This window comes from Chinchilla lanigera, unplaced genomic scaffold (assembly GCF_000276665.1).
Source record: "Chinchilla lanigera isolate Chin_1 unplaced genomic scaffold, ChiLan1.0 scaffold00022, whole genome shotgun sequence".
Classification (NCBI taxonomy): domain Eukaryota; kingdom Metazoa; phylum Chordata; class Mammalia; order Rodentia; family Chinchillidae; genus Chinchilla; species Chinchilla lanigera.
In genome coordinates this window covers 15,523,143-15,550,131 of record NW_004955423.1, presented here as the reverse complement: position 1 = coordinate 15,550,131, position 26,989 = coordinate 15,523,143, and the positions used below count along the sequence as shown (strand labels likewise).

At 40.7% G+C, this 26,989-nt stretch overlaps 1 protein-coding gene across 2 annotated transcripts in view; it reads right to left on the bottom strand.

Annotated features, from left to right (window-relative positions):
• The window catches only part of Zzz3 (zinc finger, ZZ-type containing 3), a 59,884-nt gene extending 33,611 nt beyond the window's left edge, over positions 1-26,273 (bottom strand). The window contains exons 1-4 of one of the 2 annotated variants that reach the window (XM_005385220.2): positions 26,141-26,273; positions 26,008-26,064; positions 24,481-24,633; positions 17,474-19,029 (exon numbers count right to left, since the gene is read on the bottom strand). In XM_005385220.2, the coding sequence (XP_005385277.1) occupies positions 17,474-18,978 (1,505 nt within the window). In that variant the 5' untranslated portion in view covers positions 18,979-19,029; positions 24,481-24,633; positions 26,008-26,064; positions 26,141-26,273. The remainder of the gene's footprint in view (positions 1-17,473; positions 19,030-24,480; positions 24,634-26,007; positions 26,065-26,140) is intronic. The other variant, XM_013514455.1, reaches the window with a different exon arrangement.
• Positions 26,274-26,989: the final 716 nt, after the last annotated feature.

The following is a 26,989-nucleotide window of genomic DNA, read 5'->3' as shown; positions in this document are numbered from 1 at the left end:
GCCAAGCAATGAAAAAACAGTCACTTATTGACACCACAGCTTTCTCTTGTTTTAAGACCCCAGCAGCTCAAGTTTCTGCCAGGCTACTAAGACACTATTAAAATCGTATTTGTAAAAACAACGGCTATTTTCAAATTAATCATTACCAAGTGTGTATGAGTTTGCGTTTTGTTGCAATCTCTGGAAAGTACTGTGTGTTTGCTGCAGTTCTCCAGAAAGCTGAAAGGACTCATCTCCGCTGTGTTCTTTCCTCAGTAACACCTTTCTCCAAGCTGAGTAAAAATGTTATTTCTCGACCACAAAATGTAGGGTCACAAGTTTCTTAAAAGCTAAAGAAAAAGTTTCTAAGGGCAGTTCCTCAAAGCCTTCTAAAGTCTACCTGCATACACATCCCCATGATGCAAAGTTAAAAATCCAAGTATCTATTCCGTATCCCAAACCTACTAAACCAATCTGAGTAAGGCCCAGAATCTACATTTTTAACAAGTTAATGTAAATTTTACAGACTAAAATCTATGAGCTACTGTTGCAAATAGATTCTCCATTAAAAAAAAAAAAAAGGATAGTAACAGCCAGGTATGGTGTCCCACACCTGGAACCCTAGCACTGTGGGAGCAGGATGACTAGAGCAAGCCCAGTTCAAGCTCAGCAACTGAGAGCCTGCCTCAGACTATGAATGAATGAATGAATGAATGGGTAGGTGCTGGGGGATATAGCTCAGTACAAATGTGCTGGGTTCAATCCACAGTACCACCAAAAACACCCCAGTACGTCCATTCTAAACTTGTATTTCTGACATCATATTTTTTAATGACAAAATACTTCTAAAAACAAAATCATCAAGCAGCAGCAGTACAATCCTCTAAATCAACTAAATACTAAGTATGAACTACTTATGAAATTATATGAAAATAAGTAGAGCCTTTCAATTTAGAACTTATAATAGCTAAATGAAATATAAACCATGTAAAATTCTGAAAGAGATCTAGTTATTTATATTCTCAGTCTCATTATAGTTTCATATTATAAAGTCAGAATGTTAAAATTTATAAAAAATTTGAAAATAAAGGTTTTTGACACTAGTGAAAATCTGCCTACCAATATAATACCCAACTTTGTCATTTTTTCCCCCTCAAACTCAAGTCTGGATGAACTGAACCAAAATGTTAATTTCTCTAAGGCTTTCATTTTATTACTATCTGGTTAGGGGATGGGGAAATCCTCAGTATCCTGACAAACACTAGCTTCCCTTATTGATATAATCTATGTCAACTATTTTTTGTCACTCCACATTGACCTGCATGTAATGGTGGCACCTATCTAATGCTTTATATTTCTACTTTTCTTTTTATAAAAAGAAACTTTCTAGAAAATCCAAAAATCTTACAAAACTATAGATGATCATGTAATAATTTATAATATACACACTTTGTTAAAGTAGATGTTCTATTTCCTCATATACTCCTAGAAACCAGCATTCTACTAACATGAAGGCAACACTCGAGACTCAACAGGTATTTCCTGAACTTATCAATAAATATGGGCTGGGGATACAGCTCAGCGGCAAAGTGCCTGCCTGGCAAGCACAAGGTCGTGAGTTCAATTCCTGGTACCAAAAAAAAAAAAAAAGAGAGAGAGACAGAAATCTATTCCAAAGACAGATTAAAGAGCTTATATACTTGGAAACAGTGATTACATCAAATTAAAAAGTTTCTGCACAGGAAAGTAAACCATCATTGAGTACAGAAACAATCTGAAATGGAAGAAAATATCTGTAATCAAAAACGTCATGTGGCAGGGCATGATGGTGCACGCCTGTAATCCCAGCACTTTGGAGGCTGAGGCAGGAGGACTGCTGTGAGTTTGAGACCAGCCTGGGCTACACATAGTGAGTCCAAGCAGCCTGAACTACATAGTGAGACCCTGTCTCAAAAACCAAAAATAAATTAAAAAAATAAAAATAGAACTACCATTACGATTCAGCGATTCCACTACTGGAATACAAGGTATATATATCCACAGGAAATGGGATAATTGACCTGAGGACAGCTCCACACTTCACCATACCATTACTCATAATAGCCAGGACACGCAATTGATCTAAGTGTCCATTAAAAGGTAAATAAGCTGTGATCCACTATGAGTCACTCTTTAAAAGAAGAAAATCTTGTCATCTGGGACACGGGGATGAATCTTAAGGACAGAACATTAAAACATGCCAGGCACAAAAACGTACACCATGTGGCCTTCCTCACACAGGTCACACATCCCTAATCAAGAAATCCAACATCTGGCGCCGGGGATGCAGCTCAGTGGCACAGCACCTGCCAGCAAGTGCAAGGTTCTGAGCTCGATTCCCAATACCAAAAAAAGAAAAGAAAAAGAAATACGGTATCTGAAATGCTCCAAAAATCAGAAATGTTTTGATCACGACTGTAATATCACAAGCAGAGGATTCCACACCTGACCACGTGTGACCGGTCATATTGAAAACTCAGGTCCACTGAGCATACCGCACGCCATTACCCCAGGAACGTGAATGAGGGGCGTATGAAACACAAACCAAGCTCTGCACAGACTCTGGCTCCATCCCGAAGACACCTCAACATGTATGTGCAAATATTCCAAAATCCACCCCAGGGAACAGTTTTGGTCCTAAGCAGTTCAGATAGGACTCAGCTTCTGTGGAATCTGAAACAGCTCAATGGCGAAGCAGAGAGCAGCCTGGCGCTCACAGGAGGAAAGGAGAGCAAGATGCTGACCAGAGGACAAGGAATTTTAGTCACACAGCTCAGAAAAGGAAGCCCAGGAGATGCACCTGGCAACCTGCTGACTGCAGTCAGCAGCAGTATATACCTAAAAATGGCAGAGTAGATTTGAAGCATTCTCACCACAGAATCTGAGGTAATGCATGTAACGGCTTGATTTAGCCATTCTACATTACTTCAAAACACCAGGACGTAAACCACAAATATAGACAATTTATCAGTTAAAAGCCGAATTTTAAAATTAGAACCCTTTGTTATTTTTCAAACCTAAAATAAACAAAAAAGAAAACTGTACCAAGAAAACCAGTGTTTACAGAGTATGTCCGTCTACATAAGCTACTTGAAGTGATGATCACTGCTTTTCTCAGTTCTCTGAGCTGTAATTAACAAGCCTGTTTTCGTGAATCACTAAGACACCATCGGGCTGCCGGGAACTTCTTCCTAGCCTCTGGTCTTCCGTGCTAAACCCCTATGAAGCGGAACGCAGGAGTAACTCTCCCGAAGCCAGAAACTGTCATCAGAACTGAGACTTCTCAGAAAGAGAAACTTGTTCTCACTTGTATGCAGCCGAGTTACACTCCCAAGTCCTAACCACAGAATACACTTGTGAAGATCAGGTCTTAAGTGATGAAATAAAACTCATTATTCTAAATTGCTAGTCCACTTCCATAAAAAAGTTCCTTATTTTTAAATTTTTTAATTTAAGTCCCTTGTTTTTTAATTTAAGCTCCACAACTAAAGGTTTTTATAGTCTGTGCCTAGGGGAGAAGGGATAGAGGAGCCGAAATAGTTCATCTCTAGTGAGGCTATGCAGGATGAGGACGAGAGTAGTAAAGAGAGATGACAATCAATTATTCATTTCTTAGAATCAAAGCCACCAGCCAAGGACCGTCCTCTTTCTTCCTGCCCTCTGCATCCCTGCAACACTGCCAGCTCCACACCAGCTCCGCCCCAGTGCCACCCCTGGGGCCTAGGTGAAGGCGCCCCACTCCACCTACGGACTGTTCACCTGGGCTGAAAACTTGACAAATGTGCAAAGCAGCGATTCCTCCTCCCAGTGTACTCTGTAATCCACTGCAACATGCCCAAAGTTTCCATAGGTCCTCAGAATGCTACAGTAACTCAGCATTACAGAACAAATGGTTAAAGCTCTACAGTGCCATCTTTTATAACAAGCCTTACAAAAAGTAGCTATAAGAGTAAATAAAAATTGGTATTTTTGCCCAGTGTGGCAGCACACGCCTGTAATCCCAGCACTCAGGAGGCTGAGGCAGGAGAATCGTTGCGAGTTTGAGACCAGCCTGGGTTACAAAGTGAGCTCAAGACCAGTCTGAACTACATAGGGTGACCCTGTTTTAAAGAGACCAAAAGAAAAAAAAAAAAAAAAAAGAAGGTATTTTTGGCTGAACAAGGGCTTGAACCTGGAACTTCATGCATGCTAGGCAAACACTGAGCTACAGCCACAACGCTTTGTTCTCACGTTGTCTTGAGACAGGTGTCAGTCAGCTGTCCAGAGAGGCCTGCAACCTTCAACGCTCCTGCTCAACCTCCAGAAGAGCAGAACTACAGGCATGTGCCTCCAAACTCGGCCAGGAAATTATATTTTAAATGCACATCTCTGTGGAGATGTTCAGTAGTAATACACACGTTGATGAATGACATGATATTAACAAAAAATAGAAAACAAATGTGCTTTCCAGAAATATGCAGGCTGCTATCCGGAAGGACTTGACCAGAACGCTGATCACTCAGCTGCTCCGTGTTTCTGCCGGGGGCTCATCAGGCCACACGCAACGCTGTGAAAGGGGCTTGCGCTTACGCTAGAGAAAAACAGTAAGCAAGGTTAACAAACAGCAAGCACTGGTGCCACTGCTGCTAGAATATGAGAGCCAGCAGTTACACTTCCGAGACAAGCACGGGGCTCTGGCAGAGCACTTGCCCAGCACTCACAAGGCCCTGAGCTCGATTCCCAGCTCTGCCTCTTCCCCTCCCAACGGAAGACCTCAAGCTCGAAGCGCTACGTAGCCTGTGTGTGACGCCAGGCTGTGGCCAAGACGCAGGCCAGTGTGCCCTCACTGCACGGCTGTGTTTTCCTCCCTCACACAGGAAAACCACAGCTGCCACGTCTGTTCTTAAACCCCTTCGTATCTTTTCGAGAATGTTGTTTTAGTATCAAAACACTTCCCATTCATGTAATACAAACTCAATACAGAAATGTGAAAGATGAAAAACATCAAGTCCCCTTAATTCCAATACCATGAAATAAAATTATCACTTTTAATCTATCGAGGAAAATAAATTTTAATAGTTTTTTACATACTGTAACTCAAAATACAGGGGAGACATTACTGGCTAAGTTTCATATTCTCCCAATAAACATCTCACTGTTCTTATGAACACTTTGGAAAACGTGTTGAACAGATTTATGATGAAGGGGCTGGGGGTTTAGCTCAGCGGCAAAAGCGCCTGCCTGGCAAGCGCAAGGTCGTGAGTTCGGTTCCCGGTACCGGAGAAAAACCAAAAAAAAAAAAAAAAAAAAACAGATTTATGATGAGGGAATTATGCACAACCACCTTGCTTTAGAAAGTACCCACAGTCTCCTTAAACTCTCCCTAAAGCCATTAAAATTACATTAGGTTAAAGATTAAGGAACTTTAGGTAAAGTAACGACATAGCTACCGATAATGAGCCAGTTCATTAACTGTTAACAAATACACCACACTAATGTCAGATGCTAACAGGAAACTGGAAACATATATGGCATCTCTCATAGCTTTGTAATTTTTCAGTAAACCTAGAACTGTGCTTTAAAAGGCACACTTTCACCTGAAAATACATCTCTTTAAATTTTTTCCTCAGTCATGCTTCCTCCCTCTGCACTTCACAAATCAGGATTCCTTCCCCTACAACTCCAAAATGCTGATTTTCTTTAGTGTATTTACTGCATCAGTTGGCTGAACACTTCCTATATAAAGAATATTCACACATCTCTAATCTCCAAGACCACTTTGTCCTTCTTTGTTTGTTTGCTTGCTTGCTTGTTTGTAATTTAGGTTGGTCTTAAATTTACTGTGTGGCCCAGGGTGGCCTCAAACTCAAAGAAATCATCCTGCCTCAGCCTCCTGAATGCTGGGATTACAGGTGTACCCCACCAGGTCAGGCCACTTTGTGTTTTCCTTGAGAACAGCCACATTCAGCCAGGCCTGGTAAACTGCCAAGTGGTTAAAACTCCAGCCTAATTATACATCACATAATCTGGCTAAAGGCAACCCAGATTATTTCAAGATGTACAAGTGAATGCCTCCAGAGCCCTGTCATGTCTTTACATTCCATAAATTGTTCTCTTCGACAGAATCTGGTATTACCTTTAACAATTGCCCCTAAATACTAAGGCAAACAATTCATCAATCATGCCTCTTCTCTGCTAAAAACAAGTTTCCACCAGGCATGGTAGCACACACCTACAATCCCAGCATTCAGGAGGCTGAGGCAGGAAGATCACCGTGAGTGTGAGGCCAGCCTGGGCTACATAGTGAGTTCATGGCCAGCCTGAACTGCACAGCGGGACCCTGGGACTCTGTCTCAAAAAAACAAAAAAACAAAACAAATAAATTGCTCTAAGTAACTCTCTATAGCAAAACAACAAAACGAAATTAGTAAGGCATGCTACATATGCATGCCTAGTGTAAACTGTTCACTGCACTTATGTACCTTATAAAGCACTGTAGATACAGAAGCCCCAGAAATCCTTAATGAGAAAGAACATAAATAGCTTTTCCTCTCACCTCCCAGCAGATTATCCAAACATAGTATGCTCACAATAACCCCACAATTTTGTTTTGCATTTTTTGCAGTAAATATACACAATATAAAATTTACCATCTTAACCACTTTAAAGTATGTGATTCCACACCACTGAGAGAGCTACCTAGTACCCAAACACTATCATCAGCAGAAGAGAAAACCCTAGACCCCTTAAGCACACAGTCTCTCTTCCCGCAGCCCCCAGCAACCATTTATCTGCTGCCTCAGTACCTTTGCGCACTCTGGATATTTCATATGAATTGAATCATAATATGTGACTTACTGTGTCTGGCTTCTTAGCAGATGGTTTTCAAGATTCAGTCATAATGTAATATGTGTTGTTACATTCTTGATGGTTTTTTTTTTTTTTTCCTTGTTTGTTTTGTTTTTTTGAGACAAGGTCTTGCTATGCAGTTCAGGTTGGCCTTGAATTCACTATGTAGCCCAGACTGGCCTCAAACTCAAAGTGATCCTCTTGCCTCAGCCTCCTGAGTGCAGGGATTACAGGTGTGTGCCACTACAGCCAGCTTTATTTTGCTCTTTAAACACGGTTTCACTAGACAGTCCAGTGATTTCCATACGTAATCCAGTTTGGCTTCAAACTCATGATTCTCCTGCCTCAGTTTCCTCAGTGCTGAGTACTGGCTTGTACCACCACACCCAGCTGAACAATACTTCACTGTACTAATACAACCCCTTTATACCCGTTCATCAGTGCACAAACCTTTAGCTATTGTGCTGCTATGAATGCCTATGTACTGACTGCTTGAACAGCAATTTTTAATTCTCCAGGACACGTACCCACAGGTGGGACTGCCAGGTAACAAGCTCCACGGAACTCCTGGAGGGAGTCACTAAGCTGCTTCCCACAGGGAGCACTATTTTCCATGCCCACTAGCAATGGATAAAGGGTCCTGGTCCCATCTGACAGACACTTAGTTGATAGAGGACAAAATGTTGCTCAAAGACCACACGATCTAGATCTGTAGCGGGCACCAGTCAGATCGTGATTCATTCAGTTCCCTCCACTCCAGAGTCCCAGTTGTCCTGTCCAGGAAACAACCACTGCACATCTGGTACGTGTCACATAACAGAGGCAAGCTAGCTTCTTTTAGCTATGAACTGATACTGGGACAGGGAATTATAGCTCAAAGACAGCCACTATGCGTATCTGTCAGGCTACATGTATGCTGTCATTTCGCGGTACTTTCAAGGACATGGGCCAGGTCATTTGAGACTATTCTTTTTTTTTTTTTGGTTTTTCTCCGGTACCAGGAACTGAACTCACGACCTTGCGCTTGCCAGGCAGGCGCTTTGCCACTGAGCTAAATCCCCAGCCCCTGAGACTATTCTTAACATTTACACAAAACTATGAGTTTACAAAGAAAGCTGAGTACCATCCTCTAGAACTGACACTTTTCTTCCTTCGAGTCCTTGAAATCAATACTGACACCCTAAACCAAACTCTTAGCATCCCATAGGGTCACTAAAGGCTAGAGCAAAACTAATAAAAATATTTAAAATCTTATTAATATTTGTTGTGATAGTAAGAAACATTTTACAATTTACGCCACCACCGTCAGCAAAAATAGGCAGACAGAGCAGCGAAGAAAGCCCGTAACTAAGACCTATGCAGTACCGAAGGTACGGGGCCGCGGCGAGGACAACTCAGAAGCTGTGTCTGTACCAGTTATTAGAGCTCAGACACCAAGGAGCCGACACTTGCTATTGATGAGAAAACCACCACAGAAGTTAAAGGTACAGAATTGTTACAAGGCTCTGAAGGCTCTTCAAACCCAGTCCAATCCTCCTGCCTTTGTTAATATTTAAAAACAAAATTCAGGACTATATTCAGCATCTAGATTTAAATGAGAGCATCTTAAAAAATCATTAACTGGCATAAATCTCAGCACTGTGACAAGCTGAGGCAGGAAGATCCCTACGTCAAGTTCTACCTGGACAACTTAGCAGAGACCCTGTCTCAAAAAACAGCTAAAAACATAGCTCAGCATGAAGGCCATGGGTTCAACCCCTGGGACTACAAGCAATCAATCCATCAAGTCATTATCTAGTCACGATTAGTGTTTAAAAGAAAAACTACTAGAGGAATGAAGTACTGTACTTGTTTCATTTAACGTGGCTCTTCACAGGAGTGAGCGTGAAGTGCTCAGGCAAGCCTGCAGGAGAGCGGCAGTTACAGAGCAGGGAGCCTGCAGCGGGGCGGGCGGCGGTGGGGGTCAGTTAATGGGTATGGGGTGCAGCTGGCCAGGAGGAACACCTTCTCCTGCTCCACGGCCTCCTTAAGTTAACCATGGGTGACAAAACCTGTGCATTTCAAAATAGCTAACAACTCCTCCGTGTTCCCAACACAAAGAGACGCTAGCTGCTGAGGTGACGGCACCTGGGTCTCCCCACCTGCACACTCCAGTGTGCGCACGCGCTGAGCCGCCACGCTGCACCCTGCCATATGCGCACTTACCTCAGCTGACAAGGCAGCGTTTCCACTCAGACTGTAATCTCTCTCAACCGCACTTCTGACCCTCATTAATGACCTACTAGCAGGAACTTTCCCTCCAACTAAAATTTAAACATAAGAGAAGCTTATGTTCCTGTGTTTTAAGGACTCTTAAAATATGTAACAAAACCAAGAAGAACAATAATGTAGGGCAAGTGAAAAGTAGCAAAAAATAAAAGATAAATCAAAGTTTTATAATGAAATGATAGAAATTACAATACCAGGAAAACAAATGTTTTCAAAATATTCTGCATATAATTTTATTTAGAAAGAAAATCATTTAAAAAGAAAATCATTGAAAGTAACCCAAAAGGGGTACATTCGCCATGACTGTCTGAAAATACTGCCCAGCAAATTCAGTCCAGCAAAAAGTCCTGAAAAATAGTACACAAAGGGCCAACAAAAACCCAGTGACACCGCTCGATCACCTCTCAGAATGGCCTTCCAGAACCTGGCAAGCACTGTTCCACATCTCCCCGGGTGTCGCTTTCTCCTTGATTCATCTGATAACTTATCTCAAACAGTAACCCAGTTTTACTTTCGCTCCAACCACAGCAACAATCAATATAACTTAAAAAAAAAAAAGAAAAAGCTAAGTAAATTAACTTTTAAAAAAATTTCAAGTAAAAGTCACCTTCCTTCTTCAATTCAAATTCCCATTATTCCAGTTCTAGTCTTCAGCTTTTCACTAAATTTTTTCCTAAAACTAATTTTTAAAGTATAAATGAAAGTTAGCCTTTACTGTCACAGAACTCTCAGAAACAATTTCCAGAGCTGGGGCAGAGGTTAGCTGTGGAGTACTTGCCTATCCCCAGCTCCACAAGAGTAATACCAATGTAGTAGCGGTAACAATAATAATTTCCAAATGTTCCAACTGCAGGCTGGGGTAGGGGGTGCTATAAAAAGGAAACATGCTGAGTGCACACCGAGACCAAATCAGAGACATCTGCTCACAGGCCTGATGGAATGAATCACGGACACCGAACAAGTCGTAGGCCACAGTAACATAAAAACTGGAGAAAGGAGAGAAAAACGACTTCCTGATACACTGACACCAGCCAGGGCCAGGCTCTGACCTGCGAGCATGGCCTGGGAGGAAAGGCCGTGCTCACCCTTTCTACTGAGCAGCACTGAGTACTGGAAACGAGGGGGCCCTGGCGAACAGACAGCGAATGCTGTGGAGAAGCTGCGGCAGCTGGAGAACACAGGAAAGTGCTGAGGAGGAAGCAGTAACACAGAAAACCACAACGCTCAATCTACCAGTTTTGGCTGAGCTCAAAGCTGCACACACATAACTGAGGCTCCACAAACTATGCAAAGGAAGCGCACAGAACAAGGAACCGTGTTCTCACAAGGCCCGGCTCATCTAGCTTTCAAGCCTCGGGGATGAAGACTCCTTTAGCAAGGCACCACTAACAGAAGGCAGGCCACCCGAGAGCCAGAGGACAGGCCATGCTGGGCTTCTCCTAAGGAAGCTAAGACTGTTTAACAGGACCAAGCTCACTCCCAAGTAAACGGCCTGCCAAAATAATGCCACCCAAGCCCCCAAACGGCATGCTATCTTTATGTCTACCGTGCAAGTTTAAATGCTGCCCCATTTCTCTTATGAGAAAACCAAAATATAAATAAAGAGCTAAGTAAAAAAATTAGGAAATAGGAAGCAAGCAGACAGACCTTTCTCAAAGGGGAAGGGGATCAAGAGATGAGGGAGGAGGGGCTGGGATACAGCTCAGCGGCCCAAGTGCCTGCCTGGCGAGCCCAAGGTCCGAAGTTCGATTCCCAGTACCCCCCCAAAGAGATGCAGGGAGGAGAGGGGAAGGGGATGTAAAGTCAGATGTGCTATGTGCACGCACCAACTCCCCACAAGGAAGTCGCTATGCACTGCACACACGTACTGCGGAGTGTGAGTACAGAGAAACGCAGGTGACTTTTATACACGAGGGATCAGAAGGGAAGCACTGAACATGGTGAGTACAGAAGGAAAAACTTTTAGCACATACTGCTGAGACAGGTTTCGGCTAAAGGCTAAGCTTCAGTTAGTTTCAAAATGGTAGATAAATAACAGCTGGCTTAGATGTGTTTTACTGCTAATGAGTCTTTTAAAGAAATAACCTGTTTATTCAAAATTTATATATATGGTAACTGGCATCAAACATAGCCTCTAAACCAGAAAGCAAACAAACAAGAAAACAAACACCCTACCTGGGCATGGTGGTACACACCTGCAGTCCCAGCTACTTAGGAGGCTGAGGCAGGAGCACAGAAAGTTCAAGCCCTGTTCATAGCAATGTTCATAGCAAGACCTTCTCTCAAACAAAAACAAAGACGATCCCACACATTACAATATGTATTCATTTATCCCTCAGTGCATCAGTCGAGAACGAGACATCATTTTGACAAGCTTGCTTATTCTGATTTCTAATTCAAAGAGCCGGCTGTGGTGGCACACACTTGTAACCCCAGCACTCAGGAGGCTGAAGCAAGAGGATCACTGCGAGTTCAGGGCCAGCCTGGGCTACAAAATGAGTTCCAGGTCACCTGAAATGCATAGTGAAACTCTGCCTCAAAAAGACAAAAAAATTAATTAAAAGAAAACAGCAGTCCCTTAGAATGGGGAGGTTAAGCTAGTAGAGAAAGGTACACAAGGGTACATAAGGGATTAATCAAAGAAAAAAAAAAAAGAAGAAAGTAAGAAGCCACAGAATTAGAAAACAGGAGAAGCTAAGTTATGAGAACAGAGGCCCAAAATCATGTAACATGGGGTAAAAATAGACCTATTTCGGCAGTGATGCTAGAAAAGTGTAACCACACCATCTCCGTCAGCAGAGACGACACTAAACAAGAAGGTTCCATTACACTTGCCTGCACATATACTTGGGTCACAGCGGAGAATCACTTTTAGAAACCATCCATGTCAGTGGAAATAAAACAAGTTGGCATTCAAAGAAAAGAGGAAGGAATTCACTATATCTTTGCTCAATGGCTTCCTACAACAAAAAATTTTACACTTGAGGCCACAACGTTTCTCCTCACATCAGCCTCTGTGCCAACAGCTGGGGCCCATCTGGCTACTACTCTACAGATTTTCCCAATGAGATGAAAAGCTGCAACAGGTCCGAGTTTTCCCAAGTAACACTATGATTACAGTTTTTCTTAACTACCCCAATTTGTTCTTCACAGACGCACTACCACGTGGAAGTATTTCATTAAATAGTATGAACAGGTTACTTACCTATTGTGCTGATTCTGCCGGTAAAACCAGACAATCTGAGTAACTACAGAGCTCAGCCTCCAGGTGAAGACCTCCTGACACCTGAGTACCCCAGATTTGCTCTGTAAGGGTTCCCAATCTACAAACCCACAAGTCCATGGAGCAAGTCCCTGATGGACCAGATAACTGGGTATCGTTCAGACGAGGGCTCAGAAGTTTACTCTCAGTTCTACCTCTGACTCGTGACGCTTTTTGTATTAGTTTTTGTGGTGCTGGGCATGGAACGCAAGGGCTCTGGTACTCAGCTTATCTCCAGCCCTTGTTCTGACACTACAAATAACCTAAATACTTATAGCTAATGAGTTAGGAACCACGGATTGTACAATGCCACCTATCCCATTTACTTCCAAATAGCCATGCATGTCGAACAAGAAACCAAATGAAATTGGTAAATTATGAAACACAGTAAAATGTAAAATTAATACACAGTAGGATGACTCTTCTAGCGTTTTCCATCTTTAGTACTGAAGTTTTTCTGTCCCTTTGAAAGAAATTACTTTGACCAACAGTAAAAGCAGATTTTCAAGAAATGATCGTAAGAACGGAGATAGATTTTCTCTATGCAGTTTCTGAAATTGAAAATATCCTTGTTTCACTTACTAGTAAATAAGCATTGTGCAACTGAAGGACAAATTAAAATCATTTAGTAATGTTTGCAGAGAACCAAGTTCAAAACTACAATTCTTAGAAATACTCTTTGATATGTAAGATTCTCACCTGGAGACTACCTGAGCATAGTGAGCAATAACCACCTTCCGTGTTCTGGAAACTTACTAAGTGGAGTAAGTGGTATAAGTGGTACAAACGTGCAAGCAATCTATTATCAATTAATTAGTCTTGGCAAGGTCTCAAAACTCCAGAAACCCTAGGACTGAGGGTATAGCTCAGAGGCACAAACGCCTGCCTGGCAGGCACAAGGTCCCGAGTTCGATTCCTAGTACCCCGCCCCCCCAAAAAATCTAGAAATCCTAAATTTGACTTCTCATATTCTAACTACACAAAAGGTTAAATAACACCAAAGATCTTCAAATGGAGTTAGCCAAGCCCTTTCAAGTATAAATTAAGTGACACAATGAGAATTAGGAGGAAGCTGACCAAATCACATTTGCATTTGAAAACTTGTTTTCCAGTACCTTTTTTTCTTTTTTGTCTTTTTTGAGACAGGGTCTCACTGTGCAGTGCAGGCTGGCCTTAAGCTCACTTTGTAGCCCAGGCTGGTTTCGAACGTGCAAGGATCCTCCTGCCTCAGCCTCCCGAGTGCTGGGATTACAGAGTGCTGGGACTACAGGTATGCACCGCCACTCCCGGCCTTTTCCAGTACCTTTTGAATTGGAAGCAAAGTTCTAAACAGAGAATCCCAGAACCTGGCTTCCTATATCTAGAACTTGAAGACTTAACCGATCCACTCCAGGGCTTCCAACTCAAAATCAGTAAAAGGTCAATTCCCCAACAGGCAGGGCAACCACAGCTAGGCAAATAGTCTCAGTCAGCCAGGCTACTCTGGCTACAAAAGGAGTCACTAAGTATTACCCAATTTTAATAGAACCTATCCTTGGTGCAGCAGCACACGCCTGTAAGCCCAGCACTCGGGATTATGTGTCTAATTCACCAAGAATCAGGACTACACACAGTACTTTTTTCAGATACTTACAAGTAATCAGATGACCTTATATGTGATATCCTTGCAAACAAGAGGAATAAATTAAAGGTTGAATACGAGGCTACTGATTAAATGATCAGTTGGCTTAGAATAAAGTTTTAATTAACTGAAAGTACAATTATGGCCTCCTGGCCATGGACAAAGGCCTGCACCACGCTCAGTGTTTTATAATAATCTATTTTTAAAACTGGCTATCATTCCTTTCCAACAGAGACATTCACGTTTAGTCCAGGCAAAGTTCGAGTCAGTTTCCAAAAGCAATGATCTAGAGAACTTTGCTAACATAGGATAAAGAAAAGAAGAAATACGGCATAGGGTATGTATGCACGTGTATGTACAGGAGGACAGTCATCCACCTACCAAGTGCCTTTTCTGGTTGGGGGGGGGGGTACCAGCAATCAAACTCAGGACCTTGCACTTTGCCAGGCAAGGCGCTGCACCACTGAGCTGTGTCCCTGGCCCAAGTGCCATTTTTTAAAACACGAAATCCTTTTAGCATCATTTTCAAACTGCCATCAATTCACTTGAGACTGAAAAGCATTACACAGGTAGCGTGTGGTAACATGGGTAAAAAGAGACAACAGGGGGCTGGGGATTTAGCTCAGCGGCAAAGCGCCTGCCTGGCAAGCACACGGTCGTGAGTTCGGTTCCCGGTACCGGAGAAAAACCAAAAAAAAAAAAGAGACAACAGTGTATGCGGTTATCTCTGAGCTCTAATCAGAAAGCATGGGGTTGGGGGAACAGAAAGGAGAACAGGACTTCGCTGAAAGAAATTATACCTGATTCGATCGAATACCTTCACCTTTAAACTGTCTCTAACCAAGACGCTAATCATGATGCTTCCTCTCAATGCTTTAATTCCTTGGGGAAAAAAAAGGGAGAAAGAAGAACAGTTGAAAATGAAGTGTCACTGTTGTGAGTTTGAGACCAGCCTGGGCTGCAAAGTGAGCTCAAGGCCAGCCTGAACTGCACAGCGAGACCCTGTCTCAAAAAAAAAAAAAAAGAAAAAAGCGTCCAAGGGTAACACCTTCCTAAGATTTAAAGCATGGCAAAAAAATATCAAGAACGGGTGACTTCTGCCCAAAGCCAACTAAAGAAACACTGATTTAAAAACAGCACACTAACAAATTAGCATCCAAATTCCAAAAGGTTGTGCACCTGCTAAAGAACCTATGACACTGCACCATCTCATCCTTGATAAGTAGAGACCATCAGTCTTTAAATGCTACGGCCACTATCTTTAGAAAACTGTTTCATTGGCTATCATCCTTCAAAATCATCACCAAGGGCTGGGGATGTACCTCAGTGGCACAGCACCTGCATGGCAAAAGCAAGGTCGTGAGTTCAATTCCCAGTACAAAAAAAAAAAAAAAAAACATCACCAAAGGATCAACTACAAAAAAAAACAAAACAAAAGTATCTTTTTTTTGTTTTTGTCATTTTGAGACGGTCTCATTGTATAGTTCAGGCTGGTCTCAAACTCGCAACGATCCTCCTGCCTCAGCCTCCCAAGTGCTGGGATTACAGGAGTGTGACACCACGCCTGGAGGCACAAAAAGTATCATTTGTAGGACTGGGGATGTAGCTCACAGATACAGGACTTGCGGGGCATATACCAGGCCATGGGTATAATTCCTAGCACCAAAAAAAGAAAAGAAAAAAAAAAAAAAGTAAAATTGACATTTTTTAAACTGAAAATGCACATTTAAACTGGGCAGGGTGTCACATGTCTGTAGTCTCAGGTACCAAGGAAGCCTAAACAGCAGATCATTTAATGATCTGGCAAGAAACCATCTCAAGAAAAAAGAAAATCACATTACATTTTTTGAGTTTTTGGTATTTCTCAAAGACATGCTCTGCTTCCTGCATCTGCAAACAACTCTACTTTTGAAAAGTGATACACAATATATGAATGGTAATAACATTTTACTTCAAAAAGTTCATTTATAAATTGTTTTTCCATCTCTACTTGGACTTCGAACACTATAAATGAGATTCCTACCAGAGCCCTCAGATGAGGTGATCCATTCTAATATTAAAATATTATTTTAAAAAGAAACAGAAGAAAATTTTTCACAAAGGAGGTCTCTGCTAAAAGGCCATCATATTAATATATACAAATCTGAACTATCATGTGTGGCAAAAAGAATATCAGCGTGCTCACAGGGCTGCAAATGCGCGGGTTTGTGGAAACGCGGCGTGTTTGGGACCCGCTGCCACACCTGCTCCTTTCCCATCTCCTGTTAATTTGCTTTCCTGACACTGAAACATAGCTATCAGATTCAAAAAAAAGAGAAAGTGTGTCCCACAACCAAGACTTGGCACCTTGAACGTACCAGAATTTCACAACTATGACAACAAAACATTAGAAAGGTTCCTCAAATCAAAGTCTTTTTTATAAAGCTGACTCAATCGGTGAGACTAATTAAAAAGCCTTCCTTGTAGAAACAGAGGTACTAAACTTATTGTGGCCGCAGATATAGCTCAATGGCACAATGCCTGCCTGGTAAGTGCAAGGTCCCGAGTTTGATTCTCGGTACCCCAAAAAAAAAAAACCCACAAACTTATTATGTAAGTCTGTCTTTTACTACTGCTAACTGGTGTTTATGATGAGCACTGTTTGTTATAGTTCCTTTGAGCATTAGTGAGACATAGTTAGCTTCAATTCATTTGTGTTATTTTCCCGAATCCTTTAAAGCAAGTCTAAACAATCCTAAGAACAATTTGCATATGGAATTCTTTACCTACAAAAGTGGCTTTGTAGTAAAAGTCGAGAAGTGAGGACATTCTCAGTTAAATAGTCCCTTATCTTCAATATCATGAAAAGCCATGGCAAACATTTTATGTAAACTACAGATTACATACCCACTCTTGCTAATATGGTAATTAAAACATACAACTACCATAGTTCTAATGGAACATCCACTTCTCTTAAGTTATGAAAGTAAAGATGATGCATAAAGCTTATTTTTTACACAAAAAATTTTAATAAGGAATTAAATGTTAAATAGCTAAGGTAAAAGAACATTTCTAGCCTGCCAGATTTCCCGTATTTGGATGGCATCTATAGGTTCACTATTGGTTCTACACTACCTGGCAGGCAGTGACATTACATAAAATTCTACAACTATAAACCGAAGTGTATTGTGTTAATTCATAAAAGTTATGAAAACACACTACCATCCATGTCTCTACATGTCTTTTCTAACTCAGACAGGTGACATTTAGACTAGAAAAAGCATAGTATTATAGGGTGGAGCAATGAAGTTGAGTTTTGAAGTCTTTATCAGAGTTTTTAAGAGTCAAAAAACATCATTATGTGAAACCTAAAACTTTAACTAAAACATTAATTTTAGCTATCATAAAATACTATGATCAGACACTTATGAATAGATACTGCAAATGTGGGGAATAATAAACAAAGCAGAATTCATGGTTACCATATTTACACATACTCTTTGTTGTGTTTCAGTGCCACATGATCTGATTCAAAGTAATAAACATCAGGATCATCATCTTCCTCTTCTGTAATGTGCTGATTGGCACTCTCTTTGGCAGGTGGCATATGTCCGATACCGAGTCTTCCCTCTGAGGGTGGCTTACTTAGTCCTTCGCTTCCATAGTTCTGAGAGTCACAACATAAAACTTTTTCGTTTTGAGAAATTTCACCAGGATTTGTGGGAGACTCACTTACATTATCACTAGCAGTTGCATCTGTTTCATTGGGACTAAGATTATTCTCCTCAAATTGTCCATTCTCTCTGCAAGGAGAACTGTTTTTAGTGGGACTAGCTCTGGCAGGGGCGGCCCTGCGTGGTGAAGTTCTCAGGGTATAGCGATGTTCTTGAGGTTCTGACAGGGACGTCATCTGAGCTGAGACGCAGTCTAAAACAGACGATGCTTCTGGTTCTCCAGAGACTGGCATATTCTCAAGATCTGCGCCCAAGACGTTACTGCTATTTTCATTACACTGCTCTTTTGAGGCACTGCTATCTCCCACCACATCTACTTCCTCCTCAGAATCCCTTAAAGATGACTGAATTTCAGAACTGGGGCCTGAAGCGGGCTCAGGGGTCAGCTGATTAACACACTCCACAGATAGGCAGGCAGTTACTATTTTGTGGTCCTCCAATTTGACCTGCACTTCTGAATCTGTGCAAGGCACGTTATGGTCTATATAACTGTCGTCCCTCCTATTATCACGGAACATTGAAGTCTGGGTTTCCGAATCCCCATTTTCAGCTACTGATTTCTCCTGCAATGCATAGGAACCAGCACTATTTTGCTTAGCTTTCCCATCAGTCTGACAGTCGTCACAGTTTATACCAGCAGAATCACTGTCATCAACACCGTTGACAGTCAGATAGCCTGTGATTTCTTCAACTACTGCAGAATTAAGTGGCCCTTCCTCACTGACATTCACCTTTTTAACTTCCCTTTTCTCACAATCATCCAGTATAAGACATCGACAAGCGCGTTTAGTCCCTTGAAAATCTGCATCATTGTCCACTCCTGTCCTCCTCTGTTCTACTGACTCCTTGTCTGATTTGATAGGCGAATCTTCTTCTGAACTGTTTGGTGCTTCAGATCTAAGACAACGTTTAATTCTTTTTAAAACTGGTGAAACAGGTTCTGTTTGCCTTCTCTCACAATTTTCTACAGCCTGCCTTTCTAGGTTATCCTTTTCAGAAGAAGAAAGTCCTCTTTTCCTAGGGCTTACCCATGATTCTCGAGTACTCTGCTGCTTTAAATCAGTGGTTTTTCCATTATTATTTCCTTTCTGAATTTGCACAGGCTCTGGTCTCTTCTTTGGGGATCTTGATCGCACTTGAGAATGAGAAGAGAGCTCTTCAGGGTGAGCAATGCTACGATTCCTTAAAGTTCTACCACAAAAAGATTCATCCAAGCCGTTTAACCCCACTGTTGATCTTGTAACACGAGTAGATCGGGAAGCAGCCATACTATGGCAAGTCCCTACAATACGGTCATCATGATCCACTCATTGGGAAACCTTCAAAAATGTAAACAAAATAATGAGAAAAAGGTAATAGTTAATATACCTAAAACAAAAGCAAAAAGCTGTAATTTTTTAATCCAAGTATAGCCAATATTAATTAACTATGGGACAAGTTTTTCTAAATTAACATTTCCAACTAACAATTAAAAACCACTTAATATATTCCAAGAATTGTTCTATATGTTTAATATACATTAATTCACTGGAGATGGCTGCTCTCATTGCTTTTTTACAAATCCGTCTGAGGCACAGCTAGAGTAATCAGGTTTAAGGTCTCACACACAGCTGAGAGTGGCGCGACCCACGTTCTTGACCTGCCTCATGACCTGTCTCTCAGACAGGCACAAAGTACCCAGAAAAGGTTTACCCTAAAGAAGAGGTTTCATCTGAGTTACTAAAATAATAACCTCGCATTTATACAGCAGCTGTCTTACAAAACTGTTCTCATCACTACTATTATCCTTTCAAAACACTCCCGGAAGACAGAAAAGGCAGGCTCTGCTCTTTTTAACACACTCTTACTAAACTGAGTTTCAGGTCAAATCCCTTGAAAACAAGCTATTTGGCATCCAAAAAATTTTGGTTGCAGTAGAAGGATGAGTAGAAATCACAATCCTAGCTTCTACTGGCCAAGAACAAGACAGAGCAAAGCAAAGCCTTCCCAGTCTTTAGAAACAAAAGCATAAATCAGCAAGTGAAAGGAAATACTCTAAAGAGGATAGAGAGGAGAGAATGGAAAGAAGCCTCGGAAGGAAGTATCTAAATTTAAGAAATCAGAAATACACACATAATCCCACCCTTCCTCTTTGAACTCGTGTACAGTGTGGGCCAGTTTTAATGCCTGGCTTGGGAGATAAGCAGGTTTTCTGGTGTAGATGCTTCATGTTTCTAAGAGAAAAATGGGAGAGACATTGAAAATGCTTGCACTGGTCCACCTGGATAAACTGAAAGGTTTAACACCACTTTCCAAAGTCTCCCCCATCAAGCAGAATAAAGCTCCTGCTAATATTCCATGTCTCCGCTCCCCTCCTCTTCTGCTTAGCTTTCATAAGATACTTTGCCATCTCACTGCCTGATTTCAAACTGGGTACAGGACAGAGAACAAAGCCAAAAGGGGCTCCAAGGCAAAATTTCCCAGTCCCCTCCTTCCTGCCTTTACCACAGGTCCCCCTGGGCATCACCTCCAAATGCTGTTCCATTCCCTCCCTTTGCAAATCAAACACAACCTCTCTTTTGCCTCAACTAGAAGGTTTCACAGGAGAAAGGTCAGAACTACAAGACACAGCAAAGTGCTACCACAGACAAACAAGAACCAGTAATGGAAACTGTCTCCCTTCCCCTCCTGCTGACAAATTAGGCGAAGAGTGCCCTGTGAAGGATAAAAATGGATAAATTGAATTGAGTTTTGTTTCAGAGTATGGTATAATTCTGAATTTTTAATTAACACTTTTACAAGACTCACAAAACCAGTCCCAGGCTGGGCGTAGTGGTGCACCCCTGTAATCCTAGCACTCGGGAGGCTGAGGCAGGAGGATCGTTGTGAGTTCAAGACCAGCCTGGGCTACAAAGTGAGCTCAAGGCCAGCGTGAACTGCATAGCGAGACCCTGTCTCAAAAAGACCAAAAAAAAAAAAAAAAAGTCCCAAATTTAAGCATACTTATTTGTTCTGAAGATTTTAATTGGAATCAAGTGAACAATAAGTGAGGGACACACTAATTAGAACTTAGAAACAGTTTCTAACATAAAATTTTACTATTTGGAGATCCATTAAAAGGATCTCTGACATGTAGTTCTCTTTTGCTAACATCTTGTCATCAAGAGTATAGTCTTTTTTATTCAGTATAATAAAAGCTAAGTGTCCCACAAATTTTTACATTTACTTACAATGAATTTAAGTTAAACCTCAAGTGATGTTTCTACAGAACATAAGCAGAAAAGTACTAAAAGCAATTTATTTGTTTTATGTGCCCAAATCTGGAACTCATAAAATTGATGGTTCAATATTAAATGACTATGTAAATACAATGAAAATAAGCTACTTTTACAAATAAACTATTTACAAAATTCAACGTAAATATTTTTAATGCAAATTTAACTACATTCATAATTTATGTTTTAATAACACTGGTATTAGTAGTACTTTACAAATATGCAACCTGGGGCAACTCACTCAGGGCCCCTTCAGTCTCAGAAGCTTTCTTTCCCCAATAAATATGTTCTGCTCTTTAAATAAGCAAAACAAAATAAAACAAAACAAAAAATACACAATCTGCTAATCTTCACTTTCTAAAATACAATGCCAATTAAAGGCATAAAACATCTCAAGCAGTTCCAGCAGCAGACCTTCCTAAACCTTTATTTTCTTTCCACATCAACCTGAATAGATGCAAAATCTTTTCTTCAGTACAACCTCCCCAAAAGACACAATTTCAGATGAAACAAAGCTATTATTAGTACACAGAATTACTTGTAAATGTATGCATGGATGTATATAAATCCCTATAAAACCATCTATAATGAGGGTGAATTATTTCTTCACTGTTCCAGTGAATAAAGTACCAACACACCGATTAATATGTAAGATTCTGTTTCTTTGGCTCCCTAAAAATGTGTGTATTCCATTCAACAAAGCCCAAGTTTTGGAGTTATCAAATGCTGCCTACTAAGCCACACTGAAATGAAGCCTGTCTTCAAATAAGCACCTTTTGGCACTTTACACCCCCACGCCTTGAAGTGCAGTCAGAAGCCCCCATCGCAGCATCTCTAGGAAGCCATGAGCACGCAGGCAGCGACTGCTCAGCGGAACAGCGTTTGCAAGGATGCACTGGCTCGGTTCCCAGAACAGCAAAAAAGAGGAAAAGAAAAAAGTAGAGAAGAGGAGAAGCAGATGGGGTGGGGAGGAAAAAAAAAAGAAATGCTGAGCCAGGTATGGTGGTGCAGGCCTACAGCCCCAGCACTCAGGAGGCTGAGGCAGGAGGACTGCCACTATCAAGGCCAGCCTGGACTACACAGTGAGTCAAAGCCAACCTGAACTACACAGCAAGACCCTGTCTCAAGCCCCACCCACCTAAAAAAAGAAATGCAGAATGCCAGGCTCTGACCCAGACTCCCACAGACTCCAGTGCCCACGTGACTCCTCCACGTGCTAGAGTCTGAAAAGCACTGTCTCAGCCACTGCACTCAGTATTCTAAAATACGGTCTAATGCAGTACAATACAGTCATCAAGTATGAAACCAAATTAGGTCCACTACTGTCCTTTAATTCCTTGCTAGACCCTAATAATAATTGAAAACAATAAAGGATAAAGCCATGATCCCTCTGGCTAGGGAAATACCAAAAAGAAGATTATACGAATCTTTTGCTGGGCGTGGCAGTGCACACCTTTAATCCCAGCACCCAGGAGGCTGAGGCACCAGTTCAAGGTCAGCCTGGCTGCATCGTGAGTTCAAGGCCAGCCAGAACTGCATAGCAAGACCCTGTCTCAAAACACAAACAAATCAAAACTCTCTTGACTGAAATCAAAATATTACATACACTTAATCACTTAAAATTATGAAGGTTAGTTAGACTTAAATAAAATTTTACCAGTCTTCCCTCTGATCTTTTTCTTCTGTACTAGCCTTTTCTTTGTATCTCTTCTATTTTCAATCAGAATATATAAATGCACATATTTGCTATACCCAGCTGATAAAGTCAGCACAAACTTCAGTTAAAAAAGGAACTTCAACCAAGTTTCAACACTGTGGCACTCTGCTTATGAGCAAAGTATTACAGGCAAAAACTATTCTCTGCTCATTTCAGTTGAGTACAAAGTTACTGAAAAACCCAGTGAAGAGATCTGGAGGACAAAATTATGTTCCTGCCAAACAGCAAACTGCCAAGGAAACAGAAACGAGCTCCTTGACAAACCACGAAAGCAAATACCCCTGCCAGTTAACCACACAGGAGACAAATGGTTAAACTTGGAAACAGAAATTTAATCATTCTAGTTTTAGAATTGAGGGAAACCATTAGTTAATATATTCCTGTGGGCAAAACCCAATCTAGCAGCTAGACTAAAGTTTTTCCTACATCATCCACCAACTAATAAACAATGGCACTTCCTAGGATACAGAGGGAAGAGAGTATGATCAATCGCTAGAATTAAACACAGTCTTCCCACCCTCCTACGTTTTCATCCTACTGAAAGGCATAACCGAGTAGGACTGGTTAACCAAACTTGAGCCTGAGTACTCTCAGTAAACCCCAAATCCTAAGCCATATCACACTCCTTATCTGACAGTGATCCACCTCCCTTAAAACTGAATCAACTTTCACCCAACTCTAACTATAAAATTTGGGAACATTATCAGTTATGCTTCAGATCATGAATTTCCAGCCCCTGTGATCATACTGCAGATCAGTATCAGTCAGAAGTAAAAGGAATAATAAATACTTAACAGGAAAGGTCCACAACAAAATACTGCTCTAGCAACCCTTACTTGAAAGAAATCTCAAAAACCATTTCAAAAAACACTGCCTCTAACCTTTTCCTCCTACGACAATCAACAAAAGTGTTACCATTTATTTGGGGAACTGAGGACCTGGCAACCCTTCATGAATACCAATGTTCTAGCTGATATTTACTATCATAATATTCAGTTTTGTTAAGTGAACAACCTTCAGGAAAACTGGTCATGATGATACTGGTATGCACTCACATAAAAAAAACAAACAGCAACGGGGAAGTGTCACCAATATGTTTATTTTTTCTACTTGTCTAGAATATAAACTGTTTAACAATATTCAGACTATGCTTGTCATACAATTCTTTTAAGACAAATTATTTCAGCTTTGTAATTACCACTCTGTAAGGTTGATGGTAAGAGAGTGAAAACTGGAACCCACTCATGCAATTCAACTTAAGGTTCTTAACAGTCACCTCTCTGTAGTCTAGAAACTGCTACGAACTAACTGTCTGATACAAAAAGGTTCCTTCTTTCTTCCCCACTGAGAGGTAATAGGGTAGGTAGGTAGGCAGGCAGGCAGGCAGGCAGGCAGGCAGGCAGACAGACAGACAGACAGACCAACAGATCTGAATGTATAACACTTAAAAGATAACAGAGGAGAAAGAGAAGTTAAGGGACCTCATGACTCCCCTTGAAGTACCTAGGATGTCAAGACAGGCTTAATGGTCTAGAGATGCAAACACTAAGTCATTTCACCTATCCCCTTTTGGGGAACGAGTGGAAAAATACTTCACCTCCAGTCCATGCCCTGTAGGTGCACATTCTAAGATCCCTAGCCCATTCCCTGGAGCACCACACTCCTATAAACAGCCAGCCAGACTGTACAATTTTCCACACACAAAACAGAAAAATAAGTCTTCCCCCACTGGGGAAAAATGAAAAAAAAAAAAAATCAAACTATAGTTGTCTTCACTACTGCAAAACTAAGTAACTTACCTGTATAACCAAAGATCTATCATTGTGGCAATAGTATCGCTTTTTCTTATATCCTGAAGGAGCTGGAGCTATGTCTAGAATAGAGCTTAAGCATCAGGGTTTCAGACTCTCCGCTTCAGCCATGGAGAATACTAGAAACTCTTAAATTCCTTTCTTCAAAATAAAATAATAAAAAAAAAAGAATTAAAGAAGGAAATTAACTTATGCTAATAGATTTACTCCTACAATAAGAGGACACAGATAATAGAATCTCTTCATAGTGACATCTACGGTGCTACTTGGGAACTCTGTCATAACCTCAGGGATATTGAGAAGCTGGAATACATTTTAAAAACCAACAAAAATAAACCAGAAGAGCTTGAATTATACCAACTGCTTCCAACAACTAAATAACAGTTTGAGTTAAAATATGATTCAGTTCTTTTCTAGAGTCTAAGAATTTAAGCAACCTAAAGATTGCTTTTTTCAGATTATCTCGAAACAGATTTTATAATTTCTAATTCTTACTCTAGAGGATTTCCCAAATTTTGGACTCCAAGTACGCAAAACTGGGGACTAAACAATAAAAGTTTTAGATTATTCACACCAAGGATCAACCAAGTCTTCCTATAACTGTACATGTACTTATTAAGGTGCTACAAGATTCAATTATTATCAAAATTTCTATTATTTTTGACATATAGATTTTCAACAAAGACAAAAGTAGTAAGAATTTTCTGGGTTTAGAACCTAGTTAGCCAGATATCATAACCTAATTACTGTTCTCTGTTCCAATCAAGGAAAAGATTAATTACAGTTTTACTAATGTATTATGTTTTCTTTTTCAGAGAATGTATAATCAAGCTAAGTGGCTTATTATGAGCACCCATCGGCAAATGAAAAGTATCAGAAAAGAAGGCCAGCAGATATATATAATGCAAAGTGTCACTTTATTATAAGCATAAAAGCTAGATATCCTAGGGTGATACTATTTATGGTAAGGGATACTATTTATGGTGAGAGAAAGATTGATAAAATTACCAAACCTTGTAAATTACTGTTACTGCCTAGTAAAAACAGATTATTATTTTACAGGGACGTAAGATATCTACTACCTATAGATGCAACCTCTCCCAAATATGCCTTATAAATTCATTTTTTAAAACCCACAAAATGGGAAAATGTTTAAAAATAACATTTAATTACATTTTTAAAAGTTCTCCACTAATAGGACGAGAGGAACCACATTAGAAATATGACCCCACAAAAAGAAACCCTTGACGTGAAAATTAACTTTTTATACCAAAGGCTCCAAGTGACAACTCCTTCGGGCTTTTACAGACATGGCGAAAGATTACACCCTACAGTGCATGACGGTGGTGTCAAGTAAAGACCCACGAGCGCAGCGTGTCTCTGGGCACAGCACATGGATGCGCCCTTTCTAGCACTCTATGACGTTCTAGTTGAGCACATTCCTGCTCTATTTCATGAGGATTCACTACCGAACATCTCTGTGGCTGTTATGTACACAGAAGAACTGATACTTACAGCTGAGTTCTACCAGTATTGAGACAGACAGGTTCCTGCAGATGTGTTCCTTAAGGCCTGAAAAAGAAACTTCAGTCAATTACGTCTAACTAGATCCCACTTGGCCTTAATTAAGATCACATGTTTTTCTTACCTTTTAGGAAGTGTTTCGCCTAGTATTTGATTCCCAAGCATCTGTATTTATCTGTCATCACGGTTAATGTCCATGTTACAATGCGACTTCAGGTGTCAATTATTTATGTGGTTGTACTAGCACAACTTGGTATCTGTGAAGGGAAACCACAACATAGTCACTATGGTGGTGCTGCTGCTTACGGATCTGTGGATAAAACGATAATACTCCTGAACACTTACAAGGCACACTTCCTTTTCTAATGAATTTCACAAGTAACAACTCACACGTAGCCATGAGATATATGCTATCATCCGAGCAAGATGTCTTGTTACCGTTCTTAATTCTTAAGAACTCTTAAATTCCTTTCTTCAAAATAAAATAATAAAGAAGAATTAAAGAAAGAAATTAACATGCTAAAAGATTTACTCCTATGATAAGAGGACACAGGTAATAGAATCTCTGCATAGTGATACCTATGGTGCCACTTGGGAACTCTATCAACCTCTGGGATATTGCAAAGCTGGTATATTTTGAAAACCAACAAAAATAAACCAGAAGAGCTTGAAGTGTACCAACTGCTTCCAACAATTAAATAACAGTTTGCATCTACCACAGACTATCCATAAACAAGTTTTCTAAATTTCATTTTAAGTGGTAATTCCTACAAATCAGAGTGTCTTAGATTCCTTTACCAACGATCAACATGGATACATGTCATTTCCAAGTCTATAATTACTCAGATATTAACATGAAAGCACTTTTTGTGTTTTATGAAAATAATAAGGAATATATAATGCTTAAGAATTAAATTTTAGGGCCAGAGATATATCTCAGTGGTACAAGCACCTGCCTGGCAAACCCAAGGTC